This window comes from Melopsittacus undulatus, chromosome 8 (genome assembly GCF_012275295.1).
Source record: "Melopsittacus undulatus isolate bMelUnd1 chromosome 8, bMelUnd1.mat.Z, whole genome shotgun sequence".
NCBI classification, from domain to species: Eukaryota; Metazoa; Chordata; class Aves; order Psittaciformes; family Psittaculidae; genus Melopsittacus; species Melopsittacus undulatus.
In genome coordinates this window covers 42,175,192-42,195,205 of record NC_047534.1, presented here as the reverse complement: position 1 = coordinate 42,195,205, position 20,014 = coordinate 42,175,192, and the positions used below count along the sequence as shown (strand labels likewise).

The 20,014-nt window shown below is 38.7% G+C and overlaps 1 protein-coding gene across 1 annotated transcript in view; it reads right to left on the bottom strand.

Annotated features, from left to right (window-relative positions):
- Positions 1-20,014, bottom strand: part of SLC25A12 (solute carrier family 25 member 12) — a 51,656-nt gene that overhangs the window by 2,429 nt on the left and 29,213 nt on the right. The window contains exons 10-15 of the mRNA XM_005152606.4: positions 18,384-18,468; positions 17,780-17,938; positions 14,741-14,793; positions 14,477-14,557; positions 4,091-4,231; positions 1,995-2,133 (exon numbers count right to left, since the gene is read on the bottom strand). Coding sequence (XP_005152663.1) covers positions 1,995-2,133; positions 4,091-4,231; positions 14,477-14,557; positions 14,741-14,793; positions 17,780-17,938; positions 18,384-18,468 — 658 coding nt within the window. The remainder of the gene's footprint in view (positions 1-1,994; positions 2,134-4,090; positions 4,232-14,476; positions 14,558-14,740; positions 14,794-17,779; positions 17,939-18,383; positions 18,469-20,014) is intronic.

Sequence of the window (20,014 nt, the reverse complement as noted above, 5' to 3'; positions counted from 1 at the left end):
ACTGATCTGCATAGGTGTCATGGTTTAAACCAAATCCACACAGTTCGCTCACTGACTCCCCCCTTTGCTCCCCCAACTCCCGGAGAGTTAGGAAGGAGAATCCAAAGAATGTAGCCCCCACGGATTGAGATAAGCCCAGTTTAATAGCTAAGGCATAACACAAATCACTACTGCCACTACTACTACAAATAATAATGATAAAGCCAATAACGAGTGAAGAGAATACAACACCTCACCAGCCACCAACCCATAACTCACCCCACCCTGCCCGACCGAGCACCAACCAATACCTCCTTCATCCCCCCAGAGCTCCAGCCCTTCCGGCTCTCTCTGTTACAGCCTGGGTATGATGTGCTATGGTATGGAATACCTCTTTGGCTAGCCTGGGTCAGGTGTCCTGTCTCTCCTTCCTCCCAGCCTCTTTACCTCCCTGCAGAGCATGAGCTCAGAAAAAGGCCTTGAACAAACCAAACACCCGAGCAGTAATTCAAAACATTGCTGCTATCAGGAACCGTTCTCAGCCCGAAAATCAAAACACAGCACTGCACCAGCTACCAAGGAGAAAAATGACTGCTACTGCTCAAACCAGGACAATAGGTCATCATAAACTCTGAAGTGTCACAGGTCAATTCAGGAGGTTTTAAAGGAAAACAGAAGCAATGTCGTTAAGCCTACAAACATACACTAATAGTAACCATATGCTATTTTGCTTTACAGCAGATACATTCAGACTATTCTTTCCTGCTGCACACGCATTACGGGAATAGATGGAACAACTGGGAATTTGAAATTTGCAATTCAGAAAGGCAAGTTCCTGTATATGCTATAAAACTAGGCCTACAAGATTTGTGCACATTTTTAATAGGGTTCATCACTTGGTATGTGTGACCCAGAAACACTAATCAAACAAACAAAGAGAAGCTGTGAAGTCTGTAATCTAAAATTAAAAACATTTATATGAGACACAAGTTAAATAATAATATTTATATGTGCTTCTAGGAGTACAGTAAGCTAAATAATTTTCTGTTTCTGGTAGCTCTCAGTTGCTTGAAAATAAACAGGGCTACAGATCTGTGACTAGTTTCCTAGCTGGTCTCTCCCTTCCCTCTAGCACAGGGAACGCATCAACTGGCAAAGAGCAGGTGCAGCCAAGCTCTGTATCAAGTCCAGTGTGGGAAACTGCTCTTTACACACAGACAGCTCATGACTGATGTATATACAGTGATTCCTTATGACTGTAACAAGTAACAGAAGGTCTGTTTGACCCAGTGATGTTTCTAAACTACACAGATTCCAACACTGCATCATTTGCGATTGAGAGGCTGCAGATGCCTGGTTTTCATCCTAGTGACCCAATCCCTGGCAGTGCAGAATCCAGCCACCTCTATCCACATTTTTATATCTCCACCACTGCAGTTTCTACACCTAATATTTTTATATCACTTGCCATTTAGGAAAACCACCTTTTTATCACAGCTGCCTGTTCTCTTTATACTAAAGATTTTTGAAAAGAAGCCTTAAAATATTGTAAATTTCAGATTATGATACTTTAGCTTCAGCTTCTTGACAAACTAATGCCCTAGTTTTAGCAATTACATTTGAACAAAGTTTCTTCTCAGTTATTCAGGAATCCAAAACTCGGTAAGTCATTTTCTTCCTAGCTCTTAGGATCTTTCATTTTATGTTCATCAAAGATTCAAATTAGCCTTCAACACTGAGAGCACAGTAACAAGTAAAACCCCATTGAGACAGACAGATCAGATTTGACTACAAGTTGCTGAGCTGCATTACGCTGTTTATCCACATTATGCAAATGTAATTAGCTCTCATCAAAATTACATCGCCTCCCACTAAGGATAACAGTGATCAAATTTAGATTAAATCAGATACAATGGTACAGTACCCTTCCTTTATATGGGGCTACTGAATGAATATTAAACATTACTCACTAAAAGAAAAAAAAAGTACTTCTGGAAAACATTCTGCAAAATTACCTGCAATGGCTCCAGCTGTAAGGAGATTAAGTCCTCCCACATGGCCATTTTCATCAGCAAGCATCAGTTTACTGTGAGCATAAACAGGAAAGTAGATTGCAGAAAAGGGAATGTCTCTGAGGAAACATGCTTTGGCACCCTGTCACACAGAACAGAGACATAATACAAACAAATTTTATAAATAAGGTTAGAATTTATATCCAGCAAGCAGCCTGAGCCCACAAGTACCAACTCTTTTGATCTACCAGGTAAATAACACAGCAAATAAAATGTCTCAGGAAACAGAAGATGTAGGGTTGCACTTGAAGAAGAATAAAGTACATCTAAAGTAAGTTTCTAGAATGAGGAAGATTCAAGGTTCGTGTCTAATTTCAGTACTCAACACATGACATCAATCCTGACATCAGTACCTAGAATAAATACCTTTTACGTATGATCCAAGTGTGATGAAGAAAATGACAAAGGTCTGTCCTTACATCTTGCTGACAACAGCCCACAATCTCAGAAGCAGCAAGACAAGTCTTTTCATGCCATTTTTTCCACCAAACACAAAAGCACTACTAAAATATCAGTGAGCACTGTAAGACCTCATACTGGTCTCCACTGATAGTCATCTGTTTGACTGAAGAAGGTGCACTGGAAGGTTAGCAAATAGAGGGAAACTGCTGCAAAATGGGAGCTGTTTAGTAAGTGGAAGATACAGGAAGACAAAACTAGTGGCCATGATAGTACTGCAAAGAGTAGCTCTTAGCCACAAACTGGCATTAAAGAGTTCCTTAACAGAACTTTCCATGCTATAAAAACACTGGAATACTTAGAATAAAACGTATGTAATACTCTTAGTAACTTCAGTCATCAGTCTGTTACCAGCTAAAATAACTCCTTCTATACAAAGCTCAAATGAGCCATCACATGTAAAAAAATCTCTTTTGCATACCCTGAAAACATGCATGTTACAAAAATGCCACTCCTTGCCTAAATACCCTCGTGGTATGCTCCAAGCATCAGCCTCTACACAATGGAGCCACCTGAGGCCAGTCCCCCATCAGTTATATTAAAAGACAGCACAAATTACAAACCCTTCGTGGTTTAAACAGACCTTGTTTCTTAAATCATTTTTATTTTGGAGCATAAAATATCTATGTAAGTTCTTAGAGTTATTCACAAATGAGAATGCAATTCTGAAGAACAGCATCATTTTCAATAAGCTCAATTGATTAATTACTGCAAACAGAAATGGTAATTTTGTCCCATGTACCAAAGTACCTGTGATCTTTAGAAATTTTAATGGCCCTGAATCTCATCTACTGAATTCAAAACAAAAGCTTCAGCTCTAAAAGTAAATTTTCACATTTTTATAGCATTATTGCAGGTCTATGGACAGATCACGTAAAACAATGTTTTGTAAGTGCACAGCTACTACAACTGCAGAATTTACGTATTACCCCTTGCACTGGCAGAAGATGCAGGAAGAAATACTCTTCCTTGTTTAAGAAAACTAATAGCTTCTGCTCCATTACATCTGATCTGTAATGATGGTAGTAAGTATACCTGCAGGGAAGGAGTCTGTTGACTGGCATTCTGCTGATGTACAGTACAATATGTGCTTTTTTTTTTTTAGTGGAATTTGTTATTGACAAATCCCACCACTTCTTAAAGATCTGAATCCTACTAAACTCTACTGTTTCACTGCCAGCAAATTATTAAGACAAAGAGAATATCCTGCTGCAAAGACAACAATAGATTCAAAATAAATATAAGAAAAACATACAGGGAAAAGCTACAGAAACTTTCCACAAAACCCCACCAAATGAAATGATCGGTGCCAGAAGCTGGCAGGTCTGCAATACAGGACTCCCTGTAGCTTGGCATTAAAGCCCAAAGGCTAGCATGGGGGAGTACTTTTTTGTATCCCACTGCCATTAATATAGAAGTGGGGTTTCTTCAGTTTTTCACTGTAGGGCTGCCCTGCGGGAAGAGATTGGTTTTAAATTCAAAAGCCATCTTTGTTTTAAACAGACTTTGTTTCAACAATGGAAAAGTTTAGCATAAAACATAAAATGATGAAGCCACTCAAAGCAGAAATAAATACATACCTTATAAAGGCCAAGAAGGCCCAAATCTTTTATAACAGAGATGGCACTGACTCTGGGTCCTGTAGTAATTTCTCCTGCTACCTGCAGCCGAATCTTGACAATCTCCAGGGGATTAGTGAAGATGACCTGGGAAGCTCCTGCCTGCAAACCCAAAAAGAAAATAAATTGCATTACTAGAGCATGCGGCGACAGATTGAATTTTGCAAGGTGCTGAATGCCTTCACTTCTCACTGCACTGGCTGATATTCTCATGTAAAAATATGAGATACACTTAATAAAGCACCTGTCAGGAAGCAAAAAACTCTACATCAGAAATCGTGGGTTTGCACAAAATAAACCCTTATATTTATATGGTTATAGGCCACAGAGGCAGATTGATTCAGCCTATCTCTGCTTTTCTGCTTGACACCACTTTCTAGAAGTCATGGCTGTGTTTAAAAGTCTAAGATAATACACAAAATACTAAACTAATTGCTAGACTTGTGCTACTAGAATATAAAACACATATAAAGAAGACCTTATGTTTATTCAATAATAATCCATCACCAACATGTAGACATGTCATTTGCATTTAGTGGTGATGCTGTTTAAAAGGTAAATTTGCATTTAATGGTGTAATTTTAAATTATTAAAAAAGGTGTTTGGAGTTTTGTTTAGCAGCCTTTAATTGTCCTAAGTGGAAACAAAATATAAAATTTAAATAGGAAGAGTATCATTTCAATATACGATACTAGATGGAAACAGGAATCCTATCTTTCTCTGAGCTGAGTATGACAGATGTTACATACAGGAAATACTCTATTAGCAGTGCTAAAGGACTATCTTGCAAGCTTCCTAGTTTAATAGTGTTGTAGAGCTGCTTCAGCTGCTTCTTTAACCAAATACTTCCAAAGAAATGTGTTTCAGATTTGAGAAGGATTCAGTCTGACAACTTAGTTTCAGAAGCACATAAACCTATTTAAAATGACATGTTTAGATTTCTCCCTAGTTTGCTACAGGTGCTACAGCACTGGCTTCTGGAGAAGTTCATCACAAATCAGCTAAATTTTACTAAGCTTCCTTTTCCCTCTTATTCCTAAACCACCTTCTTTCATTTAAAAATTAAGCCCACTTACTTAAAATTTATGGCATATAATCACTTGAATACAGCCAACTTTAAAAAGCATTTCTTTCACAATCTAAAAGCTCCTCTTAATCCTTATCTATTCCTTTGACCCATCAACTTTTAGTGAAGGAAAAACATGCAGAATATCTGCAATTAAAGCTTTTTCCCACTTCTAAATTACCCAGGCAATAAACTGTCTTTTGTAATACTGGGGATGTGTTTGTGAAGTTAAATCAATAGTCTGCTACAGCACCTGGACAGCATGCATGGTGTTTTCTGCTAATTGTTTCAGAACTAATGAACTAATGATCTAATCCTTTCTGCCTATAGCACAATCTTCCTCTCTCCTACAGCAGGCAGAATAAACTGGAGATCAGCCCTGAAGCATGGCTTAGATGTTAGTGACTTGAATTGTTCTAGACTTGAGACAAGGAGCACTCCAAACCTCAACAACTCCCACTGAGATTGACCAAGCACCAGGGTACTATCTATGAGATGGTGGGCATGAACCATCAAAATCTTCACTGACCAAGCATTCAACACTTCTCTGGACCTTTACTGAGCACACTGCCATCCCTTTACTGGAAGTCTGGTTTATTACTTCACACAGTAGACATTTCAAATCATCATTGTTATGGCTTTGCTAAAGCATCTTGACCCAAACAGTGGAAGATCAGCCCCTGTTTTTGATTAATTACCTCCACTGCAGTAGTTACTGTCTTTAATGCTTTCACTCAAATGATCAGTCTGTGTTGTTAATGTTTGCTTTATTCCCTCACTTCTTCACTTCTCTGAAAGAAAATCAAAACCTAAATTTTTGTGGACATTTACTGCAACCATCAGGAAGATGACTAGAACTCTCAGACCAGACAAACTTGTTACCTCTTCTCTGTTCCTTGGACTTACTGCACTGTGTTTACTCAGTTACTTGACATCACTTGTGTCCAAAGCCATTCTTCTCTCTTTACCTCTCATCTCACTTTTTCCTTCCTAGCTCATACACAGCTATACATGCAAAATGAAATTGCTGTCCTGCTAGGCATAAGTTCCCATCTAAATAAAAGTTATAAAATTGACATCTGGCAAGTTCTGTTAAACAACAACAGGATTTTTGAAATACTGTATTAAACAGAAAACAAATTCCAAATGTTTATAATTTTCTTACATCATTTTAAAAATAATTTGGTAGACAAAACATTAAGCAGAATGTTCTTACTACACAACACAATGCACCGCACAAAAAATTCAAGTAACTTCAAATTTAGACCCTAAGCTAGAAATTCACTCCTAGACAATCACCAGCTACTGCCTATTAAAGATGCATCCTTTGTTTACATATATGATATTCCAGTTTTTATTTTTAATGTTATAAATCAGCACATCCTGCAGAGCAGCTGAAATAACTCTTCCTATTTGCCTAACACCCACTACAGAAACACAAATAGGCCAATTCATAAACATTTCTATTTTCTAGCCTGAATTCAATCTTCCTGCAATTAACATTCTCCTCTCCTAGGTGTACAACTCCCTAACTTTTTGTTCAAATCATCAAGAGCCTTCTGATACAGAAATGAAAAGACTCTAAACACAATGCATTTTAATAATTTAGTAGCAATACTAATCATATCTACAATGTCACAAATTGTATGTAGTTAAAACAGAATTATATATTATGATAATATTAATATTAAAATATGACCTGGTGGTTATTAAGCAAAATAAAATATAAGGAAAGACCTAGCATATGCTTGTCTTATCAGTAGAAAACCATTTGAAAAGCTCTTAGTTACACTTTGAGTATTCACAGTGTTGACAAACTTCAACAGGCAGCTTTCTCAGAAAGAGCTGCAAGTGTCAAGATACCACGTTAAATGCTCCCTATTAGCAATATATACTTCTACTCAAGTCTTGACTTTTCATACTGTTACACTTGGAGTTCAGCAAACTTTTCAGCAGAGCAGTGATCTAATTCACACTTAGAGGGGCACTGAATTCAGTGGAGTTGCACAAATGAATAAGGTCCTTCACAATTACAGTTAAGACAAACATCGACTTTAATACAGATTATGTATCCTTGGATGGATAAGGAGCTGCTGAGGAAATTTCTAAGGAAAAAAACAAGCTTATAAAAGGTGGAAGCAAGGACCGGCAGCCTGGGATGAATACAGGGATGTTCTTCGGGAAGCTAGGGACCAGGTTAGGAATACTAAGGCCCAGTTAGAATTAAACTTGGCTAGGGATGTGAAAGGTAACAGGGAGAGATTCTTTAGTAAATTGCAAAAAAAAAAAGACAGACCAGGGGCAATGTAGGCCCCCTCCGGAAACTGTCAGAACTGACTACACAGGATTTGGAGAAGGCTGAGGTTCTGAATGGCTTCTTTGACTCGGTCTTCACTGGCAAATGGTCTGACCATACCACCCAAGTCTTGGAAGGCGGACGCAGGGACTGTGAGAATGAAGACCTTGGGCCCACTGTAGGAGAGGATCTGGTCTGAGACCATCTTAAGAACCTGAACGTACACAAGTCCATGGGACCTGATAAAATCCATCCGTGGTCCTGAAGGAGCTGGCGAATGAAGTTGCTAGGCCACTGTCCCTCATACTTGAAAAATCACGGCAGTCAGGTGAAATTCCCAAAGACTGGAAAAAGGGAAATATAACCCCCATTTTCAAGAAGGAGAAAATGGATGACCTGGGGTATTACAGACCAGTCAGTCTCACCTCTGTGCCTGGCAAAATCTGGGAGCAGATTCTCCTGGAAGGCATGCTAGGGCACATGAAAAACAAGGTGCTTGGTAACAGCCAACATGGCTTCACTAAGGGGAAATCCTGCCTGACCTGTTTGGTGGCCTACGATGGGGCTACAGAAATGATGGACAGGGGTGGAGCAGTTGACATCATCTACCTGGACTTGTGCAAAGCGTTCGACACTGTCCCACACGACATCCTTGTCTCTAAATTGGAGAGACATCAATTTGATGGATGGACCACTCGGTGGATAAAGAACTGGCTGGATGGTCGCACGCAAAGAGTTGTGGTCAACAGCTCAATGTCCAGCTGGAAACCAGTAACGAGTGGTGTCCCTCAGGGATCGGTGTTGGGACCAGTCATGTTTAACATCTTTGTCGGTGACATGGACAGTGGGATTGAGTGCACCCTCAGCAAGTTTGCTGATGACACCAAGCTGTGTGGTTCAGTTGATACGCTGGAGGGAAGGAATGCCATCCAGAGGGACCTTGACACGCTTGTGAGGTGGGCTGATGCCAACCTCATGAAGTTTAACCATGCCAAGTGCAAGGTCCTACACCTTGGTCAGAGCAATCCCAGGCATAGCTACGGATTGGGCAGAGAAGAGATTCAGAGCAGCCCTGTGGGGAAGGACCTGGGGGTGTTGGTTGATAAAAAATGTACATGACTGGGGAGAAACTCTTCATTAGGGACTGTAGTGACAGGACAAGGGGTAACGGGTTGAAACTTAAACTGGGGAAGTTTAGATAGGATATAAGGAAGAAATTCTTTCCTGTTATGGTGGTGAGGCAGAGAAATGGGTTGCACAGGGAGGTTGTGAATGCTCCATCCCTGGTGGTGTTCAAGGCCAGGTTGGAAAAAGCCTTGGGTGATATGGTTTAGTGTGAGGTGGCCCTGCCCATGGCAGGGGGGTTGGAACTAGATGATCTTAAGGTCTTTTCCAACCCTGACTATTCTATGATTCTATGAGCCAGCAGTATCCTGGGCTGCATCAAAAGCAGCATGGCCAGCAGGTTGAAGGAGGTGATCCTGCCCCTCTACTTTTCTTTTGTTGAGACCTCACTTGGAGTATTGTGTGCAGTTCTGGTGTCCTCAACATAAAAAGGACATGGAAATGTTGAAACAAGTCCAGAGAAGGGCCACGAGGATGATCAGGGGACTGGAGCACCTCCCATATGAAGATAGGCTGAGAAAGTTGGGGCTGTTCAGCCTGCGGAAGAGAAGGCTGCGTGGAGACCTCATAGCAGCCTTCCAGTATCTGAAGGGGGCCTACAGGGATGCTGGGGAGGGACTATTCATTAGGGACTGCAGTAACAGGACAAGGGGTAATGGGTTCAAACTTGAACAGGGTAAGTTTAGATTGGATGTAAGGAAGAAGTTCTTTACTGTGAGGGTGGTGAGGCACTGGAATGGGTTTCCCAGGGAGGTAGTAAATGCTCCATCCCTGGTGGTGTTCAAGGCCAGGTTGGATGAAGCCTTGGGTGATATGGTTTAGTGTGAGGTGTCCCTGCCCATGGCAGGGGAGTTGGGACTAGATGATCTTAAGGTCCTTTCTAACCCTAACCTATGATTCTATGTAACACAAAAAAAACTCACTCTTTCATTGTGTACTTAAATAACATGACTTATATTTCATTTGTGTGTGTTTTTTAAGTAAAGGATTGCCTGTCTATCTGACACGGAATGGGTGAGGCAGGGGAGAGTGCTGCCTGGGAAGCAGAGGAACAGCACTCTCCAAAAAAGGATGAAGGCGAGAATGGCACAAAGGATCTCCAAATAAAAATGAACTGGCAGCACGGCGGGTTGCAATGCAATTCTCCGTGCTTCTGTGCAATCACTGGGAATCATCATCATTCTTTTTCAAAGTATTTTACTTCAGCTGTCAGCTATGTATGTTAAATACACATGCACACTTATACATACAGACGTATACATTGCAGTCCTTGAACTTCTTTTGGAGAAGGTGCAATAAATCTAGATTTCCCCCCCATAAAAACCTCTCTTCACACGTAAATTACAACAGACACTTTAAAAAAGGTTGACAAATTTGTTTCTGAATGGAGGTTATTCATACACATAAAAAAATACCAGTAATAAAAACGTCTACTTAACCTTAATGTCATGTAAAATAACTCCACAAGGAGCAAATAAAGGAACTAAATCTGACAGCAAAGGTTATAAGAGAAAAGATGTAGTTTGAGATCCCACAGCAAACGCCCCATGACATGCCAAAGGCTGAAGGAAATACACAAATGACCCTGCAACATGAGACCTCTTGCCCTTTCCAATTCCACCCGAAAGGCATATGCTACAAAGGGGGAGAGGCCTATTTCAGGCCCTTCCTTCCTTCCTTTTTGAAACCACCACATCCTGGACCACAACTATGTCCCTTACAAGCAGATAAAATAAGATGTTACTTAAAACAGTCTGGTTTAAAAACATCAAAAGAACTTGCACTTCTTTCTCAAGGCAAAGCTGTCATTGTTCATGCACCTACATTAAGCTTACCGTCTCTTTACTAAACAATAATTTTATCCCCAACTTTAAATGTCCACAACAGAGATCAAGATAAAGCAGTAAAATCGGAAGCAGAATTAAACTTTATCTGTTTAAAGTATATTAAAAGTAGTATCTTTAAGATTTCAAAGTAGCCTGACAGCTATAATTCTGTATTTTTATGTTTGTTAAATAAACCAGTGACATTTTAAATTATTTTTTCAAAAATAAATATTTGACACATTCCTATCTGCCTGATAAGTTAACATGTTTGCATGTATGTGTGTATATATGTAGTATAAATACATATGAAAATTCTTTTTACAAGTATACCCAAAATCTTTAGACTAAATGTTACGTTTAATGTTCAAATATGTAAAAGTTTTTAAACCAATGGTAAATTTGGACCTTGATGTGTATGTATGTGCAGACACACACACACTCCTCCCAATGCCTAATCATCAACAGATGCACTGTTTACACCCCCAAGAAGGGTTCTTAGACCCTTTCTGCCTGGCACCCCACATCCTCTTCCTTCCTGTAGCACAAAGCGGAAATGTCTTCTGATCAAAAGGGATTCATCCATTAAAACCACTAAGCACCATGAACACTGAATGATGGGAAGAGTCCATTTCTTCCCATGTAACTCAGAGAAATTACAGCTTAAAATCACAGCATCTTTACCTACTGTAACAGTATTTATGAATCATTTATGTAACATTAGATGTCTACTTCAATACTGCTTCCCAACTGAGGACAAAGAATTGCCCTACAGCACCTTGCCCTTCATGGTGCACTCACATGCGTCATGCATGTAAGCTCCTTTGAGAAGCACTGTCTGTATCAGGTAGGCACTCCCTGTTTCCCCAGCCACTGTCAGGATACAGGAAATTATTACCAAAGCCTCAATCTCCCTGCAACTCAAAGCTACTGATAGCTGAAAACTCCAAAGGCAGGAATGCAGGCTAACGACTGAATTACAATGAAATGTAATTCAATTAATTACAGTAACAGTAGGGCCAGAAATTGCTGGCTCTGAACATGCATAAGTGTGGATAGGGCTGTTGATGATTAACAAACCAGCATACTCCCAGGAAAGGTAGGAAGATGGGATATCAGTTTCATCCACCAGGGACCAGAGCCCTTTCACTGACAAGTATGACCTGACCCACTGTAACTGAGCTGCCCCACATAGCTGTTCTGCAGTGTTCAAATACAGCTACAGCTTGAGAGCAGCTGGAAATATCTGGGCTCTGACAGAGCAGACCCTACGCTTCCCAATGACATTTACATTTCCCAGAGGCCAGCAGGTATGTTTCAAGGAGCACAGGGCACAGGCTGCCTGCGGGAGGTCCCTACCCTGCAGTAAGGAAGGAAACACAACAGACAGGCAACTAACCACGTAAACAGGCCACTGCATGGGCGGCATCTTTTTAACAGCTACGAGAATTAAGACATTTCCTCTTAGTGGGAACAGGAGTTTATTCCATAACCTTATAGGAGCTGAGAATAATTGGAGCCTGAGAAGTGAGATTTTGGCCCAAGAGATCCAGTCACCTGAAGTTACTGTTTCTGAAGGAGGCACATGCCTGCGGGTAGCCTCTTTGCTGTATGCGTAGCATTTCTTACAGACACTCCAGAGCTGAGATAATGAACAGCCTACACGGGTTCTCTTAAATCACTACTATCTTAGTATCAGAGGATTCACCTGTCCTCACACGCCGGTCTTGGAAGACTGTAATACCATGCATCAGGTTTGATATGGCACTGCCAGCCAGAGAGGAGAATCTGCTAGGTCTGCTGGCGCCTTGCCCAAGGTGTCTCCATTTCCTCACAGGATGTTTTTGACTCATCATTGAGGACTGTAGCATGCACAATGTGCTTTTGTACAGCTTGCAAGAGGGTGGGCCTTCAAATGTCAGGAAGGCCTCTGCTGTAATCTCTATAAAGGGGCTGAAAATATGGCTCGTTCATTTTGCTCATCCACTACCAGTTCCACACCAGAAATCATGAAAAAGTGCATTATTCCTGTTAAACAGGAAAAGGTTTAGCACCAAACACAGGCAAATGATAGAGACATCTGAGAACTATATAAGGGCATAATGCTGTTTCTTCTGATTTTATGACAAGGTTAAAGAGCACGTTTTGAATTTAGCCTATATTAATAGGGAACTACTGGTCTTGGAGTTCTGTGTACAGTTCTGGTGTCCTCAATATAAAAAGGACATGGAAATGTTGGAACAAGTCCAGAAGAGGCCACGAGGATGATCAGGGGACTGGAGCACCTCCTGTATGAAGACAGGCTGAGAAAGTTGGGGCTGTTCAGCCTGGAGAAGGCTGCGTGGAGACCTCATAGCAGCCTTCCAGTATCTGAAGGAGGCCTATAGGGATGCTGGGGAGGGACTATTCATTAGGGACTACAGTGATAGGACAAGGGGTAATGGGTTCAAACTTGAACAGGGGAAGTTTAGATTGGATGTAAGGAAGAAGTTCTTTCTTGTGAGAGTGGTGAGGTACTGGAATGGGTTGCACAGGGAAGTTGTGAGTGCTCCATCCCTGGCGGTGTTCAAGGCCAGGTTGGACAGAGCCTTGGGTGACATGGTTTAGTGTGAGGTGTCCCTGCCCACGGCAGGGGTGTTGGAACTTGATGATCTTAAGGTCCTTTCCAACCCTAACTATTCTATGATTCTATGATTCTGTTAGCAAAATATTTAACTGTTAAACAATAACGAAAAGCCAAAAAAAAAAAACCTGTTACCCACATCCAGGTGCTGAAAATAATTTAAAAATACATGAAATCCAAACAGCCTCACAGTAACCCATCATTTTGTATTAACAGAGAGAGAGGAATATGGAAAAAATGAAGAAAGGTAGCCTCAGCCCAACCAAATAATATTATATATTTCAGTGAAAAAGAACATAAAATAATAAAACTGATTATCAGATGCTTGATTTTAATTACGAATTTAAGCACAGAGAAAAACACTAATGAATTATATTCACTTCAGTTACAAATGCCTTGTATGTGCTTTTGGTGTTATTGAGCTTTCCAGAAAAAGTTTCTTCTTCTGCTAGCTATATATCACAGCTGCTTTCTCACATTTCTCAGAAAATAAACTTTATACACTGACAGGTGAAGACTCAAGCATGTACTAGGCTGCCAAATTCAATCAGACAGAACTATAAGCAGTCTCCCTTCAGGGCTGCTTCTTTGAATTAAAAGTTTGCAGAGGTCAACAACCTTTCTGCCCCCAGTTTTTCTGTAAGCAGAGGAGGTTTTATACCAGCCTGTCAGCCTACTCAACTGGAAGTTATTAGTGTTTGCTGCTACAAAACAAATCTAACTCAAGCCTTAAACATTTTATAGGGTTTACAACTGTTGGGGAATCCCACAAATGAAATCAGCCAATGTGCAAAACCAAAAGAAATCTATTATCAATATCAATTCAAACCACTTACAGATTGCTAAGAGATCCATTGAATTACAGCCCTCAATCTCAACAAAAACACAATTTGGTTTTGAGCTGTGTTTAGATGATGGATGTAGTTAGCTTCTGGAGTAATGTGGCTGGATTTTATACAAAATCATTTAAACAGGAAATTTGCTCATACCTGTTACCTGAAAAGCAAGACTACATTGTTCTGTTTTTCCACATTTTTGCTAATAAAACAATTCACATATAGCAAGTTGAAGAGTGTATTTCTTTTCCTTCTTAAAATCTTCAGCAAGAAATAGATCTTCTAAATTGTTCTAGCCCTGAAAGAAACTCATCTATCATCTCGATAATCCTTTCTCAAGAAGTACGTGTACCTTTCCAAACTAACCATGAACAACAACCCAGGCTATGGAAAAGGATAAAAGGTCCCCTCTCTTTAGCCTTTTGTGAATAAAACCATTGCTGAAACTGAAAAAGAAACTGGGCCAAAAGAAGTTGATCAAGGACATAATTCCAAGGAACTCAACTCAGAAATATGCAAAGATTTCCAGACAGAAAACAAGAATAATTTTTCCTTGGGAATACAGGATGGATACTTACACAGCCTCCAGCAAGGACCTCTGCAGGAAGTGGAATGGAACCATCTTTCTTAGTAAATTTGTCTCTGACAAAGTCATTAACCTAGTAACGATACAATACATTACACACAATTTTAAGTTATTTTTCCTCCTTACTAAGAGACATCAAGTACATCTGCAACCATATGTATTAGAGTGCTTGTAAGCGGTCATCTTTCACACATTTTAGGAAATAAATCCTGTTATGTTAACAAACAAAAGGATGCCAAAAAAAAAAGGTACGTACAGTTAGCTTAATAGCCTTTTCTGGAGCAACACCTATCAGCTGTGGTAACAAGCCTATAGAAACAAAGACATCATAAGGCAACATTATCTTCCTAATAGTGAAACTAGTATTTTATAAGAGCACTACAGAAATGCCTTTCTGCACATGGGATATCCTTTGAGGTAGATGTCATTTACATGTGTGATGCTGCTAGAGCACTACATATTCATACCAACCCAATTTTATGTTAAGATTTCTGTTGCAAATGGTAATAAAAAGGGTGACCAGATCTGCCTTCCACACCCAAGTCAAGCCTAATGCTGTTGCTGTACAGAAGTGAGAAAAGGTAAGGACTGAACATACACCTTAGATATGTCTATTACATAAGAATTAATTTGACTTTTTTAGCAACTTAGTATCATTTTCCCATAAACCTTTCAATCACTGTTTAAAATAGGAGAGTAATTGTGAGATATACATGACTGATAAATGATCAACTCACTGACCCAAGTTTTTTGGAGGCTCCAGTCAACTAAGCATATAAAGGATTTTCTTTTGTTCAGTCCAACACGGTAGCAGGAACTTCTTTAAACCCTATTACTATTAAGTATTTTTTATCCCACCCAGAGGAAGCTTTAGTGAAGAGAAACCTATCTTGAAAAGGACCTTGCTCTAGCAAAATAGCTGCTCCCAAAATGAACTGCCATTTGACAAAAGCACATACACTTTTCTAGGAACTAATAGGTTTAAGTAAAAAAAATCAGTAGATGGCAGTCTTAACTTCCTAACATACAAGATCATAACAGCATCTTTTATTTTTAAATCTATTTTCTCCATAATCCTTTTGGCATATGGATAGGTCATAAAACTTAAAGGGCTTATTTTTCTAAGAAGTGGTCACTTCCTAATGTTATTCCATGGTTACAGAATATCAGTTTGTCAGAAGTGTTTGCAGTTACCTAACAAAAAACCCCCACTAATTCTATCAAAGATCAGATAACAGGAATAAAACTGTTATTTTCATACAATGCAGCTTTCCACTATCCGTTAAGTGAAAGAATAATGACTAAAAATTCATTTTTAAATGTTCAAAATTACCAAAAGTACTCAGCCTGCAGAATTTTTATACTAATTCCTTAAAAGGAAGCTCAGAGCAAAGGTACCTAAATAGAAAGAGCAGCAGTTAATATATGCAGTGTAGTGTTTTCTTCCAACATAATACTTTCTATGTGATTTACAGACTTACTATGCTGAGGAAAGGTAGTTATTAAATACAAAGAAAGGTTGACAATAACAAAAGAAATGCTGCCCTCCCAACCTGAATCTTCGATCTACCATGAAAAGAAAATCCAGCTCTGCAATGCCTACACTTTAAAAACCCAAAACTACCAGACAAAACACAAGACAATCCCCCCTTCTATGCAGCTGAACTCATTGGGCACACATATTTGGTGTGCCAGAGAACCTGTATCACTGAGTGAAGGACTTTAGCCCACTCTGTAAATATTTCTGTTGATTACTTTAATATACTCCACCAACCATCTAATTGTATCAGTCCAAGATGTAACATGCTGACCATTAACTGTAGTATTTTCAGAACAACTTCTTACACTAAACAATCCTAAAGACAACTATTAAACAGACTATTTAATAGTTTAACAAACTGACATGCTCTCAAGCAAGCACATTTTTTCTCAAGTGTAAAGCATTAGCTCAAACCCATTAATGGCATCATCCTTGATTTCAATGTGTTTCAGAAAGGTTAGAAAATAAAAATAGCAAATGATCAGTTTTAGAAGCTGCCACGCAAATCCATGTGGCTGGGGGGAAGAAAACGAAAACAGTACCAAAGAGCAGCACTATAGAAATAGTCTCATAAATGTAACTCATGGAGCATTTGCTGTTGCAAAAGATTTAGCAACAAAAAAGGAAAACAATTCACCAGTAAGACATTCTTTATGAAGATTACAGATATTTCATTAACATTTCTACTGACATATTCCTCCTCTACTCACTTGCATAGCAAAACCTTGCAAGATTACAAAGAATTCTTTAGCCAGAATCCACAGACTTTCACATGCAAAAACTTCCCAGATACTTTGTCCTTAAAGGACATTGTTCAGTGTCTTCATTGACAGAACATATTGCAAAGCAGAAAAAATGGCTGTGACCATCACAGAAGTCACTTTCTCCAACTAAAAAACAAAAATGTGCCAAATAATAAACAATTTACTGATCCTTACAATAACTGCACACATCATTATTTAGGTGAAATAACAATTAAAAATAGAGAATTCAACTAAATATTCATTTCAGAGGACTAGCTAGCATGGACATTCTATGTAAGTCGCCTTACTGATGTGATAAAAACCCTTTCAGAATCTTCTAAGCTAAAACAAGGTATTAAATAGCTTTCAGTCTAACTGATAAAACTGATTAAAGTTGCTTTGAATTCTTAACCTGTATTTTAGAGGAGAGGTTTTTAGTGTTTTTTTTAATCACAACTTTTATGAGTTCCATTGTTGATATTTTAAAGTAAAATAGAGCAACATAATATAACAGCAGGATGCAATTTCTTGTTCACAGGACAAAACAATTCCCACTACCTGCAAAAATATGAGCCATAAGAAAATGGCACCCAGTTGACAGGTACATTTCAAAATTACTGTCCTTTACCTCTTAACAAAAAATATTTAAAGTAAAATAGATCTTAATTCCTCACATGCTAATCCCCCTCTGATATTTATCCCCAGTGAAAAGTTACAATCCTCAATTTGTGAGATAACAATCATTTCCACAACACTCATATCTCAGAAATTAGGACTTTAAACAACCTAAGCAGCACAGAGCAAATCAGTAACAAAAATATGCCTAGTTTTTCTAGCAATTCATTATGATGAAGAGTGCTCAAGGGAAGAGACATATCAAGTTTTATGAAATGGAAGCAAAATTGTATATGATATCAAGTTTCCTGGTTTTCCCCTAAGAAACTAGGTGCTGAGGTATTAGAAAAGAGACAGAAAATCCCTGATTGGTATAATTTATGTTTTATTCACTTACCTCTGTAAAGACCAAAAAAGCCTTCAAAACGCAAAACCTTTTTAAAGCAGTCAAAACTGTTTTTATACATCAACTCTCCTACGACTGAACCAGTGGAGCGCTGATTCTGCATACGAGTTTTCACCAGGTCTATGGGATATACTGCAGTCGCACCAACAGCTGTAAGAAAACATTTGAGTATTGTTTCTGCACTACCATTGTTGGTGTAGTATATTACTTTTATGATGATTTTCTACAATATTTATTTAAATACAAAGAATATATAAGCTGGTAAGATCTCTGACATTTTAGAAGAAAGAAAGAAAGGACAATACTGAAAGTCTAGAAAAAAGTCTCAAGGAGAATGAATTACAGTTACTTAAAACAAGGTGTGGAAATCAAAGAAAACCAATCTAAACTACTAGTGAGGAATTTCATTACTGGTGTAATTTCAGAGGACTGTGGAGAGATACTAGAACAGAACAAAGGGAATGGTATAACCAGAAGCAGCTCCACCCTACAATTCTTCATGTTTATAACCAAGAAATGCATTGTAGATGAGACAGAGTATTCTGGCAAGACAGTGTTGAACTAACTTAAACTTGAAAACAGAAATATTACTCACCTCCAGCAACTGAGCCCAAAGTGAACCTGTAAGCTGATTCTGCTATCTGGAGCCAGATAGGCCTGCCAAACTCTCCAAAAGATTGCTGTATGGGGGGAGGGGCGAGAAAAAAAAGGACATAAAAAGCGCTTGAAAATCTGCATGGGAAAACAAAGATGTTTGTGAATGGGCTTTTATAATGGTACAGAACGAATGTGATAAAAATTGGTTAGCTTTATGTTATGGAGGAAAACCAAAAGTTACCTCATAACTTTCATTATGCCTAATAAATGAAGCACTTTTTTCAAATGCTCCTTTCAGAAAATATTCTTCCTAACATATTCCTAGTATAACTAAAATAACTATGGTCAAGAAAAAGCAAACAGAAAATCAAATCAACTTTGCTACTCTCCATTCTGTTGCCTTTGAGTTTGTGTGGCATCTACCTCCCCCTTTTGGCTCAAATAAAACTCATTACCTCAAAAGGAATTCAGTATTGCACAGACAGCATCTATCAAGTATGGGATATATTTTAAGGTTACATATACATTAATACACAGCAAAACCATGACATTTCATGTCTTCAAAACAGCAAAACATCAATTATTCCCCAAAGTATTCTCCACAAGTCTTTTTCAGGCAGTTGCTAATTTACAGGCACAATGATGACCTCCCTCACTTCAATCACACACACTTCTATAAAAGTATTAGTGTTCTAATTAAATATAGGCTTGTACAGAAAATATTTGCAGAGACTCATCTTATTAGATGGTTATTAGAAACAAGGTAACTGATAAGCAAGATGTAAGTGTTCACAAACTTGCTCTACAGAGTACAGAACATGGGCTAAATTTTCTTCCAAACACAAACAAGGGGACAAGAAAAGAATTTGTTATGCAGTATAACATGTCTAGGCTATATTACTGGCCAAGATATTAACTGTTAAATTCCATATTAAAGCAGATACTAAAGCACATCTAATCAAAACAAACCTGTTTTTCTTAAAAGCACCCTGTGCCATTAGCAGATGCACTCCTGACAGCACAGCTGGAATATATACAGACCACAAACTGCTATGGAAGGCTTTGCTCTGATGCACACTATGAACTCCTTACAAAGATTATCACATGTACATTTCATAGCTAACTCAGCAAGTCTACTTAACTAAGTTAAGTTCTAGTTACTGAAGCTCTGAAAAGTGAAATACCCACAGAAAGACAGCAGATACCTCAGTGTAAGCTACTCTGTATGGACTGATATTACACTGGATGTGCAATAACCTGCCTTTATCACATAACGTTACACTGTATATACAAAATGTAGGACAAAAGTCCATAAGACTAAGATGCGATCTTTACCTCTCATTACCTGCGATCAGTACATGTGATAAAAAACATTAATTATATTTTATACAGTTTTCTACAGAAGAAAAAGATGCAGCTAACATCATGTTTCCACGTGACATTTTTCTCTCCCAGCAACATAGCTTAACAAAGAAGAACTGAGAAATTCTAGATAGCATCAAAATTACAAAGTGCACATATGCAGACCAGCATATAAAAGCATAAATTAAATGTATTGCCTTTACAAGCAATCAGAAGCAATAAATCTGATGAATATCCTCACTACTCTCAAAACACTAGATTTTTCTA